The sequence below is a fragment of the Idiotropiscis lumnitzeri genome, unplaced genomic scaffold, assembly GCF_059441095.1.
Source record: "Idiotropiscis lumnitzeri isolate Australia: NSW breed Sydney's pygmy pipehorse unplaced genomic scaffold, RoL_Ilum_1.0 HiC_scaffold_35, whole genome shotgun sequence".
Lineage (NCBI taxonomy): Eukaryota > Metazoa > Chordata > Actinopteri > Syngnathiformes > Syngnathidae > Idiotropiscis > Idiotropiscis lumnitzeri.
In genome coordinates, this window is record NW_028283573.1 from 2018209 (window position 1) to 2038637 (window position 20429).

At 45.9% G+C, this 20429-nt stretch overlaps 1 protein-coding gene across 5 annotated transcripts; it reads left to right on the forward strand.

Moving 5' to 3' along the window:
• Positions 1–307: 307 nt before the first annotated feature.
• LOC148315924 (RNA polymerase II elongation factor ELL2) lies at positions 308–20310 on the forward strand. 5 transcript variants are annotated; one of them, XM_088287211.1, is made up of 12 exons: positions 308–496; positions 3704–3751; positions 9144–9265; positions 10566–10720; positions 13211–13452; positions 13701–13825; positions 15070–15187; positions 15343–15703; positions 15964–16018; positions 16231–16402; positions 16484–16528; positions 17916–20310. In XM_088287211.1, the coding sequence occupies exons 1-12, from the start codon at positions 359–361 to the stop codon at positions 18027–18029; spliced, it is 1695 nt and encodes a 564-aa protein (XP_088143337.1). In that variant the 5' UTR covers positions 308–358; the 3' UTR covers positions 18030–20310. The 5 variants fall into 5 exon arrangements, with proteins under 5 accessions (XP_088143337.1, XP_088143338.1, XP_088143336.1 ...); XM_088287210.1 differs by having other exon boundaries at positions 310–496; positions 15307–15703; XM_088287213.1 differs by having other exon boundaries at positions 395–496; positions 10571–10720; positions 15307–15703.
• Positions 20311–20429: the final 119 nt, after the last annotated feature.

Here is a 20429-nt window from a genome sequence, read left to right on the forward strand (position 1 = left end):
ATCGCAGTGCCATTCTCACGACTTTGTCCTTTCGCTATCATGTGACTTCGCATACCAAAGCTGGTGTTTACAAACACTGGGACGCGCACGCGCGCACAAACAGCACAATCCAGTTTGCCGACCAAAAGAGGTGTTCAAGCTCCAAAGTGCGCGCGCGCATGGAAAGCGAAAGCTAAAAACATTTTTTCTTAAAAAAATGGAGGAGCGGGAGGGGGAGGGGGAGGGCAAAAAAAACCTGTGTGCTCGTGCAAGCGCGTGCGGCTCTGCTTGCGCGTGTGAGCTTGAACCTGGCCCCGCCCCCATGGCGTGACGTCAGCGCGCAGGATGTCGCTGGCTGGCGTTGCGTTCAGTTGTCGAAATGGCAGCGCTGAGACAGGAACGCCGTTACGGGCTCTCCTGCGGAAAACTTCACAAAAACAGCCCCAGCCCTACACTTTTTCACGTCAAACTTACTGACACCGCCATCCGGAGCCTCGAAACCTACCAGAACTTGAAGGTAAGACAACGTTTCATCGTTTCATCGTTTTTTTTAACCTCCTTCTTTTTTTTCTTTTCTTCTTTTTTTCATCGCTTCCCAAAGTCCAGAAGCTGTTAAAAGTCCTTCTGGGAACTCATTTCTCATTTTCTTGCTCGCAGGATGATGGGAAAAGTGAAAAATAGAGACGTTCAAATGCTGTCGGAAAAAGCATTGGCGAGAAAGTGTGTAGTTGTTTTTACTGCTTAATAAACAAAACAGCAGCTTGGGTCGTTCGGATCATAACGCAGCTCTGCTAATAGTCGACATGGGCAAATGAAGCGATTTATTCAAACTCCAAGCCTTCGCAACAGTTTGTTTTGGCTTAAGAAGACAAACACGATCGAATTCAGAATGGTGATTGTTTACCAAAGAATAATAACACCCCCCCCCCCTCCCTTAAAAAGTTGCCAGATGACAAGCGTTGGCAAAGGTGACGTCCTGTTGTTTTCCTATTCAGTTAATACACATCACTTCAATCACTAGTTGTCAAACCTTTTTGTTTGTTTGTTTTCCGCCAACTTTTGCTCTCCAATCACTGCCAGCATTAAAATCGGGTCGGCGTTCGTCCCACCAGAAAAGAAATAAAAGAGCTTTCTTCCTAAAAAGCAATATTAATGTAAGACAGCATCTATTACAAACATTCACATTGCACTTAAATGAAGGAAAACAAAAAACTGTTCTTGAATAATGATTCCATTCAAATGACATCAGCAGAAAGGTTTTACGATATTGCACCAAGATAAAAGCGGAAAAAAAGTTCTCAAGGTTTGAATGCAAACTTATTGCAGTAAAAAGTTCAATGCAACTGCACTGCACCCATGGCAAGGATTATTTGGTGTAAAAGAAAATATTGGACCCAAGTAAAAGTTTCCAAACAAACATTCCTTCAACCCTAAATGCAAATGCATTGTGTTAAAAAGTTAACTGCAACTCAACTTTGCTTGCGGAGCAATTCTTTGTCATGCCGTGAGAGACTCTTGAGATCAACCATTGTGTGTCAACCAGGTTTTTTTTTTTTAACTGTACTTAATTCATTTTAAATGTATTATGTCTACAAGGTAAATAAAAACATGCACTTGTATAAAAGCTTAACTGCAAATGTATTGCGCTATAAAGCGGAGTAAAATTGAATTGTGCTCAGGCGGTGATTCTTCAGCCCACCACTAGAGGCGCTCACCGACTTCAATGAATATGTGTCACAGTCAAAGCTTAAAAAAATTCAAAATTCAATAGAGCAGAACTGCACGTTGGTCTGCAAAGCATTTAAAAAAAAAAAGAAAGAAAGAAAAAGTCAGCTTGAGCTTACATGTGATGTGCACTGGGTGACACTTGGAGCCGGGATCTTGTGTGGTATTGTTTGCCTTTTTGCCTCTCTCGCTACTGGAAGCGCGCCCAGCTCACTGGGACTCACTGCACCTTCGCAAAACAAAAAACAAAAAACAAAACAAAAAAACCCAACAACAACAGCAAGAAAAAAGTTGCCCACATCACAGAGAATACGTTGTTTCATTTGCTCGATTGGCCGCAGAGGAGACAGGGGGCTGCATGGGGGGTTTGTCCTCTGGAGGCCCAGTTGGGAAAAAAAAACAAAAAACACTGCCACATACTTATCACTTGAGCAGAAACAAGAAAAGATGTTCCAAGTAGCGTTGTTTTCATTCAGTTTGTTTCCTTGAAAGCACGTGTGAGCTGAACACAACTAATAGCGATCGCAAATTAGGGATCCACGTGACGGAAATACAATGTTTGTGTTTTCACATCCCCCTCACTCACGTGGATCAACTTGTTAAGGATTCCGTCTATAACTAGACAAAAGTCCAGTGAGCTCTGTGGTTGGAGATATCGATCGACGAGAAAATATTGGAAAAAAAAAAACAACAACAACCTGATACTGAAATGCTACATGAAGCGGCCAATTGCTTTCAACGCACTGAACTGGACAACGACGGCTTGACAATGTGCAACGCTAATCAAAATCCAAACCGATCAGCTCAAATGCATTTGTTTTCCTTATTTTAATTTGTTTTGATATACAAAATAGTGCAAATTTCACAGGACGGGCTGCACCGCCACGGCAACAATAATTGTCCTGTAAAAATAAAATATAAAATAAAGCACAGATCAGAGAAAACAAAAACATGTGACTAAGTGTGTTTTGGTAAAAAAAAACATGAAGGTTTGCCCCTTCAAAAATGACTTGAGTGTAAATTTTTCTTTCTTTGACTTCCATTCCCGCACAAGGAGTTAATTCTGCGAGCGAGCGTTGGGGGCGGCCAAAATATGCTTCCTATTTTCAAATTCATTCTCATTGTGTTGTCGAGCCAAATTGCAGAATGTTGGCATGTTGATGGGATAATTGGGGCGGGGCTTAAAGGGACTGGGAGCGCAGGTGCGGTCAAGCTCAGACTGGTTGCTGAAAAATAATGTTTTGTTTTAAATGAGGTTTGATGGCGTAACGCCTACAAATAACCCGGCATGTGGGAAAGGAGAGCCACAGTCACGGTGCACTTTTTAGGAATTTAATGAACGTCGGGAGAAGCTGCCGTCAGCCACAGCTCTCGCCCACCAGGCTCCGCCTCTTAAAGGCACATGCATGTGCATGGACGCTACAAACCCAACGGGATTTTCCATTCCATTTCATTTTTCAGTGTTGAAATATCCTTTCGACGTTGAGTGCATGAAAAGTAAATCAAGTTTGCCGAGTCGAGTTGGACTGAAATGTTTTCTTTTGTTTTCCTTCTCAAGCGCCCACGTCGAGGTCCACCTTAGAATGCCCATCAAATCCAAAAGACGCTGACAATTGTTTTGATGTTTTCCAAAGTTGAAGTGTGCATGAGTAGAGATGTGCGTAGTTTTCTGACACGAACCGGCATTGCGAAGCGTTTGGGATGGTCGCGGTGCGAAGCCGTTCCTCGACACACCAGGCAACAAATTTGACAGCTTCTTCTTGGAAACGGTGGCATGACGCCGCTTGTGCGATGGCGAGCGGCGAGCGGCGAGCTGACGGCAACTTTGTGAAGACGTCACTCAAACAGTCGCGTGCAAATAAAGTTGGGTTGGGAAATCTTTAGTTCAGTTCGTTTTTTGGAGCGCTTGGCGCCGCGCCATCCTTTAGTGAAGCATCAGTGCTTGTGTTGTGCCCGCAAGATGACTGAATATGTGACGTGTGGCTCTTCTCTCTTGTAGGCGTCGCTAGCCAATCAGACATCCATTTGCTTCCAGGGAAGCCAGGGGGTAAGTCCTTCCTTTGTCACTCTCGCTCTCCAACGCCTCACAAACGACATTGACTAACGACTTGCGCTCTGCTGCGGAGAGAGCACACTTGTGACTGTTGTCAAGCATCCAATAAGGCCCGACGACACGCGCGGTCGACCTTGTGACTCGTCTGATGCCGCCGCGATCGTAGTCGCTTTTCAATCATGCCGAACGTTAACGAGAGCTCGGCGGCGCCGCTTTGTGACAAATATCTTGTAAGAGGGCATTCCTGTGGAGGAAAGTCCTGCGTCACGCCCTCGTCAGCGACGCCCGCCCGCCCGCCACCGTCGTCCTCGACTCCAACGAGTCTCCCTAAGCCAAGTGACTTTGATGTGTCCACAAATGCGGGCCGTGGGAATGCTCACGGCATCCTGGAAGCCCAAAGGCAGGGTACAGTGAACCCGCCGGTTTCTGGGTCAGGCCTGCAACTGGGGATTCTTTGTTCAAACGAGGGGGGGTCGGGAGGGGCGGCAAACCCCACGTTGGCAGCACCGACGTCTTCATGCCTGTTGTCAGTGTGCAGATATGAAAGCGCAACGTGAGCAATTGAATTCTTTTCTGCAAAATGTTGCCATTGTGCAAAAGAAGACAAGTTGCCGCGTGGTGTGGAGCAAAGGCGTTTCAAGAGTGCTCGAGGATTTGCGACGCCTAGATTCCTTGCGAGCAGAAATTCAAGCACGAGTAGTGTCATTGCGTCATTAGAATAGTAACCAAAAAAATAGATGACGAAAAGTAAAAGCCTTTTCAGACTTTTTTGATCAGAAATATTTGAAGGCGGTCGTTTATATTGTTAGCAGAAGTTAACATTTATCATGTCGTGTCACACTTTCTAAACGTAATGATTCAATCTGAGGACCGCATCCAACCTTGTGGATTTTATTGTCTTTTGGGTCTGAAGAAGACACAAGGGAATTCCCGACTGTCGCCATGTCCCAACGTCTTCGTCATCAGTTGCTGCGAATGCTGCCACGTTGGAATCGTTAAGACAAGAAGCAAATATATTCAAAGAGTTGTGAAAAAAAAGGAAATCAATAAAAGAATTCAAATAATTATAAAGTCATGCCGAGCGTGTCCACTGAATGCGGTGGAACGTCGTCATGCTCATCTGTCAATCAAATGAATACTATTCGGCTCGCATTTTTCTTCTGCCATGACAAAATGTTGGGTTGAGCCCGAGTAAAACCATTTCCGCTTCAAGCGTCCAGTCGCTGGAGGTCGTCACTCGGCTTTCGTACGCCGTGACAATAAGACGATCCAAAGATGCGAGCAAAAAAGTGAGCACTCAAAAGAGGTTGTTGTCTTCACCTCCTGTGAGGGGGGGGGGGGGGGGGTAATGGTGGGAGGGTCGGAGCGTGGCGGTTGTTGGATTGGCTGTGGCTTCCTGGAGAAAGACTGATTCTGCTTGGCATAACGAGCCATCCTTTGGGGATGTTCGACACTCGCCCATCCCCCATCTCGTCATGTGACTACAGCCAGTGCAATTAAACGTTATATTGAGGAATAACACATTTTTAGAGAACAATTCTTTGAACTTGTTTATTTTGCTTTATGAAAAAAATTGCTTCTTTTGTCGTTTAATGAAAATGTGAACTTTCCCAATCATACCGATAATGTTGTATTCAAAAGCCATCGCGAAGGTTTTTGGAATACGGAGCCGATAGATGGGGCGGCTTTTCTTTTCTTGCGCAACTGTTCAGAACGGGGGGCTAGCGGTTGTCTCGAACAAAAGACGGCAGCTACGGCTGAGTAGGCTCTGATGACAAGACAAAGGCGACGAGGGTGAGCACAGGCCGCGAGAGGCAGAAGAAGACTTGACAGCAAATCACGAGCCAAAGAGCACCGCTGCCAATGTTGCTAAAAATAAATAAATAAATAGCTCTCCTCTCATCTCTCCCTGCAGATGTTTGGTTTGCCAAAGCACAAAGTGGGGGCCCGTGTGTATGTGGGGTGTTGGGGGGTTTCTTGAGTAGTCGATCCCTTTTGTGGAGCTTATAAGGGTTCGAACTTTGTTTAACCCCATCAAGGAAGAAACACTTTTAATATGCATGAAGAGTTAAAGATGGCCTTTTTTTTTCATTAGAAGGACATCAGCGATGACACCCTTTTTTCCTTAATCAACCGCTGGGCGCGCACTTGCACCCCTGAACCCCCCGCCCTAGAAATGTTTTGGATTCAGGTGACAACTTCCAACGGCTTGAAATTATTTGACGACTTTAAACACAGAGCGTGCTGGGGCGGGGGCGGGGCGCTTATTGTAGCGGCCTTCTTGCGCCATACAACTGTGTGTGTGTGTGTGTGAGGGGGGGGGGGGGTCTGGGGACGGGGGAATGACGGTTGGGGTTACATTGACTTGATACCAGCCACGGACACCGCGCTAATGCTTGATCGTTTCTCCGAACGTTTAACGGCTCAAGTGGCCAAACGTGTACAACATTGCGACACGTGCACGTGGCGCTCCATTATATCCAAGTGGCCGTTGTCAAAAATGGATTGTGATGTTGATCCTATTTTTCGGAGCAATTAATTAACGTGCACACTTTGAATTATGACACAGCAGCGAAGTTGTCATTCGACACAAATTCTTTCCCTTATAGCAAGCCGAACAAATATAACGGGATAAGGAAGAACAACAACAAAATAACATTTAAACAATTTCTTTCTTGTGAAACAAAACTTGTTTTGATTTAGTTTTTTTTTGTTTTTTTTTCGGGGGAGGGGTCGGGACCGATTAATGACATCTCCATTCATTTCAATTGGCAACTTTGATTTGTGATACATGTGAAGGAACGAGTGGAATGTTGATCTCACAAATCTCGAAAAGGACACGGCGGCGGACGGCAGCATTCGTTAACTGCAGCGGTGCGTAAGTTTGACACGTTTACAACGTGAGCCTCAAATTTTGATGCGTGTCCAACGCGCGCACACTTGGAAGTAAACAGAGACGAGCGGTTCCCGTTGAAATGTTGCAAGTTTTGGAATTCGCGTTTGCCTTTGAGCTATTAATTGATGTCAAATTAACGCTTCCCGCGACGCAGTTTCGATTGAATTTCCCAGTCTTGTTTGGACCGTCGCATGTTGTGGAAGACTTCCTCATGTGTTGATCAAAATCGCGTTCCAAAAATGTTAAACGTGAGTTGAGAGATTTGTTTGTAAAAATCTTTGAAGAGGATTGCTCCAGCCGAAAACTAGTGAAAACTCAATTGTGGAGTTAAAGCGCGAAACAATTTTCAACCAGCGAAGATTTCTTTCTGCTGATTTTTACAAGATACAAACACACACACAAGATGGCAGAGTCGCTTTCACTCATGAAATGTATCAAAAGTCACTCGGCAGTTTGAGTTTGCCTAAATGCGCTTCGTTTGCTTTCAACTGATCGAGAGATGCGCACGTTTGAAAGTTTGCAAAGTACAATGCAACAATGAAACCGAATGACAACATTGCTGGCATTATTTCATGCTAGGCCGATTGATTGGAAAAATTCATTTGATAACGTGAGATTGATGCAGTGCTGATATGTCTCATTTCCGATTTTTCACGCCCATGTTTTTTTCCCCCCTAAAAATCCAAAGAGAAACGTTGGGCCACAAAAGCAGTAACACAGCAGATGAGGAAAGCGTTCGTTTGTTTTTTTTTAGCTGAAGACACACTTGAGGACATCTCGGGTTCAAAGCTGCAACGTCCAACCTTTGGAGTTGTTACGGAACGTTGCTCGGATTATATAAGTGAGCACGGAACATGAAAGTGGGCGCGATCCCGCAGTGATAAAACGGAGTAACGGTGGCGGGTGGGGGAGGCTTGCACTGCTACCAAAGAGACGCCGTGTCAGAAAAGATTGACTGTCTGAACAGATCGTGTCATTGGCTTTTTTTTCCCCACAACTTGTTGCTTCTAATTGTGGTCAGCCCGGCTGCTGGATGTCTCTCATGGCGCTAAGGACAAGGCCCGTCCGTCTCCTGCTCTTAATTAGCCCAAATCCCAAAGCCGACATATGCGGGCCTCCCGCTTGACCACTTTGCGAAGGTGCAGACAGAAATAGGTCAGAATTAATGGTCAGCTGTGTCTCAAGTGGCGTTTTGTGTTGACGGGGTGGGGGTGGTGCATTGGCTTTCAGAAGAGGAGGGGCAAGTGTGTGTGTGTTGTTCGGGGGAGGGGGGGGTCACGAAAGGCGCTGCTTATTGGCTAGCTGCCCCCCCCCCCCCCAAAAAGAAACATGCTGACGGCTTTGCTGCATGACTGGCCATTTGTGACAACCGCAGTTCTGCTCGCCACATCTGCGCCTGAGCCGCTCGGCTTCTAATCAATCACTTCTGACCCATTGTTACACAGGCAGCCTGACATTTTTTTCGTCGAGTTAAAAAAACAAAAAAAAAAACACCTGTGCCGCTTGGCCCTCAGGTGGCGTATATACAAATATTCAAAAGAGAGGGAGGAAGAAAACAGTACGTGGCCCTGCTCACACTTGCGTATCAAAGAGAATTATTGTCCGTCTCCACAATCGAGGACATTCTATCAACAAAAATGACGACTGCGAGTGAGGCCGTGTGGTCGCTGATGACTTTGCAAGTTAAACTTTCCTTTTAGTGGAGGTCGCTTTTGCGTTGTTTCATGTCCTGTGGCCCCAGCGTGTTTGTTGCCATGGCAACAAGGACAGCCTATGATGAAGGAGGATATGGCGCAAGTGACAAAGCCATTGTTACGGTTTGCCTTTCAGACAGGCTCCGCCCATAAACGGCAACAGGTCACCATCCTTGACCTGGCAGTTGCTATGGCAACGCCGAGATTACGCATGATCTAGGTCGTGTGAAAAAAAGTCAAGAGTTGTAAACGAAGTTAGTTGCGTTCATCTAGTCAAGTCAAGTCCATTTTATTTGTATAACCTTAATCACAGACAGTCTCAAAGGGCTTTCCATAGCCACAATCGACATCCCCGATCTTAACCCCCAGGAGGGCGAGGAAAAACTCAAAAAACTTCATTAGGGGAAAAGTGAGAAACCTTGAGAAGGGACCACAGATGGGGGAATGACCAGGCTGCAATGGATGCCAACTGGGCAACATTTGACACATACAATGATGCTATGCAATATTAGATAAGATAATGTAAGAGTTAATTGAATGAAGTGCTGCAGGAAGATGACTTCAGTGGAGCGGGTCCTCATCCAGGGCCGTAATATCCATGGCAGTCTAGTGTTTTTCCGCACTCAAATGAGCAAGCGACATCTGGGAGTGATCTAAAACACTTTTGTCAAAACAAACTGGCAATGTCAGCATATTCTCAAAGTCAGGAAAAAATAAACTTTTCATGTCGAAAGAAAATGCTGAGATTACATTTCACTGTTGTAATCCTTCTCTTCATTTGATTTTTTCCCCCCAGTACATTAAGATCCCCACTTTGGAATCTCCTGATGGATTCAGGGTCTTCTCTTTCTACCTATCCAGTGACAGCAAAGACAAACCTCAGTCCAGCTTCGACTGCATTCATCAATTTGTTTCAGGGTAAGCAACGACTTTGCAGGCTCAAAGTTTCCACATGCGAGCAAGCCGGCTGGCAAAAGTGAAGGAAGCCTTTCCTTTCGAAAATCTTGGTTCCATCTCGGCTAGATTACTGTCGTGCACTTGATTTTGGAGTCAGCCAGTCCTCCCTCAAGCTGCTCCAAAAAGCCGCTCCTCATCTTTTAACCGGGCTCGGGAGACGGATCACATCAGCCCAATCTTAGCTTCTCTTCACTGGCTGCCGGTGCACTCGAGAGTTTGCTTTAAGATACTTCGGTTTATCTTGAAATGGCCTCGCCCCAGCGTACCTCTCCGAGGTCCTCCACCCCTCCGCACCTGCCCGCGTTCTCAGGTCTGCCTCGGGACCATATGCTCCTGGAGGCGGAGCCTCAGGCGGGATCGCGCCTTTCCGGTTGCTGGTCCTTCCCTATGGAATGACCTTTGACCTCCCATTGAATGATAGGCCAGCCCCACCCCCTCTCTGTCCACTTTTAAAACTCGTTTGAAGACACATTTTCATTCTTTAGCTTTCCACGCAAGATGAGACTGTCGCTGTTCCGCTGTGTATGTGTTTGTGTTCAAATTTCCCGCTAATTTATACGACACCATTTGGAAAAGCGCTTCGTTGCAGCTTCACAGCTGTAGTGAAAATAGATAAAGTTGTATTGTTTTGTATTGAAAAATGTGGGCTTGACTTTGCCTTTAAGGCCCTAAATTTGCTAAATAAATGATCCATTGTAGTGTTAAGACTTTAATACATACAATAACAGTCCACCGTTGTTGACAAGGAGACATGAGAAGTTAGCCAGTCGGTGGCTAGCCTCTAGCAATTAGCATTAGCAGCAGACTTCACAGACTGCATTTGTGTCGTTCCCCCTTGAAATCGGCGCAACATTCATTTCATTCAAAATGATGTTTTGACCTCGTTTCAATTTGCGCAACTTTCCATGAAATACGATAAAGAACACGTTTAGTACAGCGTGTTGGAAATGAAACGCCGCTAGGTTTACTCGTCTGGATCGGAAAGATGGGAAACATTGACAGACACGACTATTGATGCTTTTGGACCACCGGGAATGAATAGAATTCACTAACGCTGCGCTTGCCGTCAAATCATTCCAAGAGTGTTGTGGTGTGTTTTCAAGAGCGGCGAGCCGAATGCGTCCAAATGCACCAAAGTGATGCTCGACGAGGAAGCCGTCAAAGAAGCATTCGTACGATTGCGATGTGATGAACGGACAGCGAGTGTCCCGTCAGAGCGCTTTGTAAATCCAATCGCCATTTTGTTGTGCTTCCATGAAAGCGAAGGCAAAGATCAGCTGGAGGGCCGCGGCAGCATCCAGGACAAGATCACCGTTTGCGCCACAGACGACTCGTACCGGGCCACACGCGAGCGCATGTCCCAGGTGGAGAAGGATATCTGGAGCCGCTCGGCCATCGAGATCAAACCGGGGCCAAGTGAGTGCCAAGTTCTCCATTCCCAAACCCAAAGACAATGTTGCCAAATAGCGTTCGGGTGATCGCCTGCCTTCACTCAAAGCAGGAAATGCAACTTTGCACGGTTTTGCGCAAGTTCCAGGACTGTGATGATGGAAATCTCCCTTTGTTGGACTGAGAGCTTGACTCTATTTCATCGCAAAGGTGGTCCAGTGGGTTGAGGTCTGGACTCTGGTCAAGCACGACCATACCAAACTTGCTCGTCCATGTCTTTATTTGCTCCCACCTTCCACAAAGATGCATGAACACTCCAAATTACAGTTTGGTATTAAAAAAAACGAGTACACTGTACAACTGCGTTTAATACTTGTCAATATCAATTCAAGTTGAGAACTTGGCAAATAAAAGCATCCGAGCCTGATTACATGCATCGAATGTTAGCGTAATTCAAAGTCTGTTCCAACTCTAAACGGTACGCAGTCTTATTCAAATGTTTTCAAATGAGATCTTTGTTCATTTTTTACTACACATTACTCACCATGCTCTTTTTTTTTTTTTAATCTTGCACTCAAGTGAAAGACTTTTCAAATAACAAAAAAAACCAACAAAGCCTCCCTGAAATTGAAATGAAAAGAAATTGCCAAGCAATTCTAACGCCGGTTGGAACACCAAGTTGGAATTATTGGGAAGCGGAAGCAAGCAACAGTTCTTATTGCGAGAAGCGATGACAAACACTAATTTGTCAAGACTCGTTCGTGTCACGAGTGCAGTGTGAACAAAGTTTGCAGGCCTGGACAGAGTCCTGACCTCAACCCCTTTGGAGTTGTTGCGCGACAGAGTACGACTTCTGCTTCACTTCACTTTTGCTCACTCGAGAGTAGATGTGGCCTGCACACAGTCACCTCAACCCGGTAGAAAACCTTTGGGATCAATTTGAGCGCAGAGGAAGAGCCAGTCCTTCTTGTCCAAAATTCCAAAGGCAACAAAGAATGACCAAAACATTGCCACAAACACACTCATGAAGCTCGCGCCAACGCTTCCCGGACGAGTTCAAACTGTCGCAAAAGGTGAACGGAGGTCGTCTTTAAGATTGTCAATGAAAAATGGCTTCACTTAAGTTCCTCTCCAAATGAAAACGTGGCGAGCGAATCCTTGTTGGCCATGAAGGAGCGGCGACGAGCGACATGAACGTTCCGAGAAAGCATCTGCGTATCCCGTTCTGATGCGAATTGCCACACGGCAGAAAAGGGAGCACGGAGACCATCAAAGTGCACTTTTGCTTTGTCGGTGCTCGTCTATCGAGCCATTCCCGACAACATAATGACAGACTTTAGTTTAACTCCGATCGAGTATCATACTGATCGCGATCTGCCTAAAAATCTCATTTCAGGGACTGAGATTGAATCCGCGTGCCGAAAAACTCGGAAGAAAGTGATGTCATGACCTCGAGCGACAAAAAAACAAAAAAAAAGACAACATGTGTGGCGCATGCCTGCAGCGCAACGTTGGAGAATTGCACAACAAGCAAGCTGCGCCCAAGCTTTTTTTTTTTTTTTTGGGGGGGGGCATGCTGTGTTCCTGAGCATCATTTTCAAAAATCTTTTTGCATTTGAAATGCCTTCTGGTTATCGGAGGTGAGAGCGTCGGGATGTGCGTACGTGTGTGATGAGAAAAGAAAAACATTTGAGCGATGATCTCGTGAGATGACCACGTTGCAGCCAAATGTCACCGCGTTCTCACTCCCGTTTGCCGCGCGGCCGCACACTCACGCCAAGTTCAAGAGAGTCATTTACTGTCCGTCAAGCGGGGCAGAAACGACAAAGAGCGACTTGCAGTCAGAAGACGCACGTCACTGGCCTCCTCAATTTAAAAAAAAAAAAAAAAAAAAAGCGCCGCTACTGTTTGTCATCTGTCTGCCCATAACAACGTCCACGTTTTAGCCTACAAGAAGTCCATTTTCAACTTGAGTCAATGCGTTGACGTTTTAAATGTCAGCCGTTTTCCGAGCGTGCACCAACAAAGTCAATTTCACGGAACCCGTCCCAACATTGCCAAACTTGGAGTGGAAGGCCAACATTTATTTCTTATTTTCCTGCTCTGGTCAAGCCTCAAGCACGCGCTTCCTCCCGTGGTGTCTTCAACCTATGGCAACCTCCAAAGTACGGCTTAAAGTTGTAATGAGATTATGGACTGGAGATATCTATAAGCAGCGCCTGCCGAGGTGCGGCTCAATTAGCGGCGCGAGAGGAAGAAAGGGCCTCTGTTGCTTCAACTTTCCGTGCGTGGCTATTTGCACAACAGACGTGCGCTCGCTGTGCTTGGCTGCATTCGCCAAAGCTTTTTTTTCCGACGGGGCCAAAAATGTGCCGCCTGTGACCACAAAGTCAGTCAAGCTGAAGATATTTGGAAGGCCCAATTTTGCAGATGAGTTATCTGACCTCATAAGTGTTGTGCGCAGCCACCAAGAAATTATTCGACGCGTGACCCAGTCTGTCTTTGTTTTGATCTCAGGTAAGTGCGTGAAGGTGCAGCGGAAGCAAGGTGCGCTTTCGGGCCCCGATGGCAGCATCAAGCACTCCCCCGGCAATAAGAGGAGCCTCGTTCCCAGCCTTGTGGCACACCGGCCATTGCGGGAGCGCATCATCCATCTGTTGGCCTTAAAAACCTACAAGAAACCCGAGCTGCTGCTGTGGTTGGAGAGAGAACGGGTCGGCCCGAAGGACCGGGCAGACCTGAACTTTGTGCTGGATGAGGTGAGACAAGTTCGAGATCATAGGGACGAGGAAGCGAAACCACAAAAAGATCCAGACAACTACGTGGCCGAGGCGTTGCCGTGTTTCCAAAGTTTTTGTCTCACGCAAGCGGCGTCTCGGTGCGAAACTGACGAGCGCATCTTGTGCTTTGGCATTTGAGCCATCGAGCTTCTTCCACATCTCAGATTTGGCTCGTTAACAACGCCGTTTGTGTCTTTATCGTGCCGTTTTGTTTTTTTGCCCGTCAGGTTGGCAAGCTGAGCCAGAAAGACAGCAGCTATTCTCTGAAGGACGAACTCTACGGACACGTCCAGAGAGACTGGCCCGGTTACGTGGACGAGGAGAAGCAACTCGTCAGCAGGTTTCTGATCAGGTGGCCAAAAATGATTTGCAAGCTTTTGCCCCAATTTGAGATTTGGGAACGGAACCGTTCATGTTGGCAAGATTTTGTCAAGTGTGCTCACCAAAAAGAACGCCGCTAAATTGAGAACAGTTTTCACCAAACTTACAAAATTGACTTAACCTTTTGACCTTCAGGGCCAGATGTCTTCAAAGCCGTTCTACACGTTGCCAGCTGGTTTACAGCCTTTTCGAAAAAGTCAAGCTCAAGTCATGTGACGCTTGAAACGCTAAAAGAAGAAAAACAAGACACTTTTAATTGATGATATGCAACTCGGAAAGGCGCCACGAGATGCCAACCGCATGGCTCGAGTTGAATGTCAGTTGCTTCTTTTTTTTTTTTTTTAAACATTCACTCCATGAACAGCATCCCCTTATGATCGCCACTTTCTACTACCTAGTGCGACATATTTATTTCCTACATGCGCAGGGCACGACAAACTCTTTTCTATCATTTAATTACTGCACTTTCGGACTAAAAGTCAAAGCATCCCAAAAATGCATACTGAAGTGGGGGAAAAAAACAAAAAACAAACAAACACTTTTTTGGTGGGTCATTTCCATCCATCTATTATTCAAGCCGCTTCTCCTCATGAGTTTCGCGGGGCATGCCAGAGCCTCTCCCAGCCGTCTTTGGGCAGTAGGCGGGGCTAACACTATCCGCTGCTTGCCAGCCAATTCCAGCCCGGGTGATTATTTGACAAAATACCAGATCAAAAACAGACATTTCATCCCGTCTGTTAGCCAGTCAGCGTCTTTGGGTGCTATGGCTTTACTTTTGTTTCCCGGTTGCTCAACAAAGTGCACCGACGACGTGTACTCGGTGAATATTGTTGACCACCTGTGGACGCATTCAAATACTTTTGTCGCGTTCGAGTTAGCGAGCGTGATATAAAACGAGCCAATGATGTTTACGTTAGCATCGGCTGCTTTGCAAATGACACGTTGCACTTGATCTTTTTGAAGTGTCAAATGATGCAAAACTTTGGACATTTTGCCCTTCTGGCTTGTGCTTTTTTGCTGCGCGAGTCAGCAGTGGTAAAAAAGATCATCGTAAAATTCAGGTTGGATCGATTTTTTTCCGGAATGGGATTATTCAAATTCAAAAGATTTTTGTGTCGTCTTTTTGCCCATCTCGCTCCTCTTATAACACCGATGGCAGCTTTTCGTTCGGCCTCTCCCCGTTTAGTGTAACCATGTTTTTCATGTAATCTCCAGGAAGCTTCAGCCGCTTCACAGCAGCAACCAGCTGAAAAGTCCGCTAGCCAACCGGTCAACCTTTAGAACTCCTGAGAATTCTCCTTCCCAACTCAGTCCTGCCAAGAGTCACTGCTCGGTAATTGGTCACCTTCCATACTTTGGATTCTAATTAGGATAGCAAAGCCACTTTTTGGCGACATGTGTCCATTTTGCTGCTCATATATAAATGGTATGACCCCCCTCCCCCCACTGTAGAAACATTCTCTGCCTTTGGACCCATCCAACTTTCAGACACCCAAAAAACAAAGACTAATTCTCGACCACTGGCCATCTCACGGAGACTCGAGCACCAACGGGAGCCACGACGACGACAAAAGCAACAATCATCTCCAGGCGTGTCCCAACGAGCTGCACAAACTGAGCGCATCGTCAACGACTCCCAAAGCGGAGAGGACCGAGCCGGCTTGGATGGCGCTGACGCCTGCCAAGTCCCCGCACACGAACGTTTCCGTTTGCTCAGAGCAACAACTGCCCAACGCACAACATAAAAAGAAGAAGCCCAAAAGGCACAAAGAGAAAGAACGCGAACGCTCCAAAGCGGAATGGATCGAGAGCAGCCCGGACCTGAAGAAGAAGCACGAAAATCTCAAAGGTATATAATCATATAATGTTGGCGGTGTCTTAACGAGTCATCAGTTGATATTTGTTGATGAGTGACTGCGCAACAGCTGGCTGACCTCCGGTCCAGCACGCCAGCAGGCGGACGGCGCCGGCGCTTGTGACGTCAGCGCTTGCCCTCCGATCACGTTTCCGGCAACAAACCTTTCGAGCCGACCGACTGTTTTTGACATGACGCGCTCCTTATCGCATTTGCCTCGGTCAAACGCGCTCAAGTGTGCACTTTCTTCTTAGGAGAGACAACTCGCGTCAGACGAAGTGCAAAAGAGGACCTGCCTGATTATTTACTGTGAGTTTTCAACACTAGCATTTTCTTTTTATTCAGCCATCAACTTGAAACATTTCCACATTAGTTGTCACTATCTAATCACTTCAAAACCTAGCCAGAAATGGAGTCGTTATGTCGTGCATCTCACCCCACTATCCTGTGGCGCCACCTACAGGAAGATTTAGGAAAGACATCGTGCAAAACACTCCATTAGTGTTTCTTCCCTTGTGCAGAAAATACAGTTCAATTACAGCACTGGAACAACGTGAGCAATACGAAGGCGACTTCTGTTCCGAGTACGACGAATACCGAGTTCTTCACGACCGCATCGGCGCCATCACGGAAATGTTTGTTCAGTTGGGCTCAAAGATCAACACGCTGTCGCCGGGGACGCAAGAGTACAAGGTAACTGACTTCCATCCGTGTGCCGATTCTTGTTCTTGTGAAAACATTCTGATGAGCAAAGCACTTTGAAATGTTTTGCAGCTGATGGAGGAGCAAATACTACTAAAGTATCGCAAGTACAAAAAGGTATTTGTCAACAACACAATCGCCGCAAGTTGAGTCACAACCATGTTTGTCCACTTTCCACAAGCGTCATGCCGAATGTCGTCGCACTTTTTCGGTCATTGGAATTCAACGTTTGCCTTGGCACTTGCAACAGGCAGCAGGGGGCGCTGTTTCCAAACGCCCTCACCCACATGCAAGCAGACTTTGACGGGGGAGGAACAGTTGTGGAAATGATCCATGGATGCGTACCGTGGAAAAGCAAGCTGCGGAATCATTGACTGTTCAGAGCAGCTCATCTTCCGCCACGATTTGATATTTTCTACATGACTTATTTGTGAAAAGTCAAAAAAGGTCAATCACAACGAGAAAAGGATGACACATTGGCTGAATGTCGTCCTTGATCATCACTTGATTGTAATTGGAATGGAACCCAAGCATATTTTTTCCCTTGCAGTGTTTCAGAATGAAGTTTATGGCAGTCAAGAGGCCAACTTGATTTTGACACAATTAATCAATAAGAAGTTCCAACAAAGAAACAATTGTTAATGCATCTAATTAGTGACTCAATTTCTTTTATGCAAAAATTTGTCATTTGCAGCCCGAGGTTGAAAAATTCTACACAAATGGCAGGCTTTTTACGTTTTCAGGATGTTAAAGAAAAAAAAAAGACCAAGAGAAATCATTTGGAAATTTTTGCAATCATTCCTTTGAGATAATCTGTGCGACTTGTGCGAGCTGAAAATGTGTTTGTTGTGTTAAACGCACCTGCCACCATTTGAAGTGCTTTGGATTGGGATTCTGCAAAAGCAGAGTTCAGCTGTTCCAGGAGGCCTTTGCTGACAATTTCCAACAGAAGGTTTTGTGCTTTATTTGCTACTGTTCCAAATTTGCTCCACCTTGACAAAGTTTGCAAAGCATGCTGCTGCCTCACTGTGGGCGTGGCGCTCGGCAGCGTTGCGTTTGCGCCTAGCACATCTTTTAGAATGGTGGCCAAAATGTTCAAACTTGTTTCATTGGAGCAGAAAACACGCACACGCATGCGTTTGGTAAATGTGAAGTGAATGTTTTGACAGCCAGACTTGTTGCGACACATTGTCACATGCTTCTGGCCCTTGCCATGAATTTACGCATCTTGTTCAAAGTTGCCGTCAGCCTCCCTGACTTTTTTTTTTTTAAATTCCTCGCTATTGTGCCATATTTACGACCATCTTCACTGTTATTTGTGACGCTTTGAAAATACACCAGTGACTTGAATACTTGATAAGATGTGACGTCAGGAAAAGCCTACTGGAACATCTCTTATCCGGTGTCACTTGAACTGGCAAGCGCACGCGTGCCGATTTTGCTACCTTCGTGTGACATGTCTTTCTGCAAGCAGACTTATTTCCTTTCCCTTTGTGTCTTCTAGAGGTTTCCTGGCTACAGGGAAGAGAAAAAGCGATGCGAGTACCTCCATCAGAAGCTGTCGCACATTAAAAGTCTGATCTCGGACTACGACCGGGCGCAGGAACTCTCCCCGTAAAACGGCGGCTTGGCTTGAGAGGGGAGCCGACGATTGGACGCCACGGCGGCTGAAAGGCAACTTGCTTTCGCCCTGCGTGTGTCGATGGAATCGAGTGCTTGGAAAGGCGGCAACCAAAATGTTGCCCTTCCGACGTGACGCTTTTTGTGGACAGTAAATTGTCCTGCTGTCAACCGGGCAGATGTGCAAATGAAAGCAGAGTGTTGCTTTTGACAATTGATCGTTCCTGCCAGAATGTCTTTTTCTTTTTCTTTTTTTCCCGAATTCTCTTTGGTGCCAGTGAGCAATGAGTTCATTCAAAGTATGACATGGATGGTACAATCAGTCTTTGCGGGCAAACAAATGGATGTGTGCGTCCATCGGAGAAATCGTTTGACTTGCTGTTTGCTGACATCAAGTCACTTTTTTGACGCGGGACAAACTCGGCGCATGGATTAGTTCCAATGACTCAGAACGAAGGCGATGCAAAAGGTCGCATTTCCATTTTGCGTTTTGCAGGTTTGTCATCGCTAATTCCAGTTTATGGCTTTCTGCTACTAATCTTCAAATTCTGTCCTCCACATCGCAACATGCCGTCTACCACAAATGGCATTTGTTCTTTTTCTTTTGTATGTCCGAAACGCATCGTCTCTTGCTATCGGCAAGTTTGATGACCGGCACACGCGCGGTTACCCGAGAACGCATCTCGAGCGAGCGGTGCACGGCTATCAACGTTTATTTGGCTGAATGCAAGCTCGGTTTAGTTGTTTTGGGCGGCAGGAGTGTGCTAACGTCTCAGAACGAAGACCGATGCTCACTTCAAACACTTGCGACTACATTTCACATGAAGACGTGCGAGGCCGCTCCACGTTGGCATCAGACGGCAGCACATTGCGTTTGTCTTGAAGGTTGCGCTCACGTGCATGTCAAACATTTCCAAAATGGTGGCCAAATAGAGCTGCTGTGTCCGAACATTATTGGTTTGGTCATCAAGTTTTATGATCACTTACAAATGGGATCCATTTTTATTCCTTTTGTAGCGTTGCCTCACAATCTGACCGAATATTCTCAAGTGGAGAGTCGGCACCCACCAATCTTTTCCAGACGAATCATTACTGCAGAAATGCACATTCCATCATGTACTTTTTCAGCTAACATTCTCATACAAAGAATCAGAGCTACAGTGGATATAAAAAGTCTGCACACCCTTGTTAAATGCCACGTTTTAGTGCTTTGAAGACACAAAAAGAAGGTCAAAACGTCTGCCACCATTAATGTGACCTTTCACTTTTGCAACTCGATAAAATGTAAAAAAAATAATTGATCTTTTTAGTAGCGGAGTAAAAATAATCAACTGAGAATGCGGTTGCACAAGTGTGCACCCCCTCATCGCTGGGCACGCCATCATTTAACTTGCCTTTGATGGCCCCAAATAAAAGCCGGCTGTTCTGACATTTCAGCACAAGCCGTGCTCCACACAAAGCTTTCACCGAGAAAACAATTTGCAAGGCGTCCAACAGATCACGCTCGTCATCAAGTGGAAAAAAGATCAGGAAATGGGCATCCATCTGAAAGGAAGAAAGTCGTGGCAAAGGGTTCTGGAAGGAAATGGCGCTTAGTACGCGGCAACAATCTACTGTCTGTCGGCCTTTTGCGAGTACGGAATGCTGCTTTTTATATTTGGACAGAATATTTACCGGCACTGATTAATTCCGGTTCTAGCGCATAGTCGGAAAGCTTGTATGAGACGTGCATGCACCCAACAGAGGCTTTGCAGTGCTGCCACGCCAAAGAATGAATAAAGAATATCACGAGACAAGATTTCACTCAAGCAAATGAACTCCACGCGTTCCCGTCCAGCACTCAAGCAAGACGGCCAATTCACAAGCGGCAATCCCAAAAGAGTTTAGGCGATTGAAAATGTTTTGGGACGACTCTTCAACTCAGGAGGTGCCTTTTCATTGACGAGGAAGTTGAAAAACTTGACTTGTGAGAACTTTGACATTGTTGCAACAGTCCAAGTTGATGTCAAATGAAGAAGAGAACAATTAGACTGCAAAGCCTTCCTTCACTGACAAAATGTTAGACAGCAACAACTTGGACTGGTTTGCATTCAAGAGCTTGGAGGAAAAAAAAGGAATGAGGCCTATATTTGGTTATGGCTACCACGGCAACCGTTTCCACCATGTTGGTTATAATTGTGCTTTGTTGCTACTGGAATGACAAGGACGCAATCAACTGGGAAATGAAATTTTTAGTCTCTGGCAAATCCCAAGAGAACAAATGGCTTATTTGTTGCGGTTCTTTTTGTTGTTCTTTTGCGGGTTTCGTCTTTGCATAGTCAATGCTTTGCTTTCTCTAATAAAAGTGGAGAAAAGGAAAATTGTGCAATCTTGTTGTCGGATGCGCTATGCAAATGTG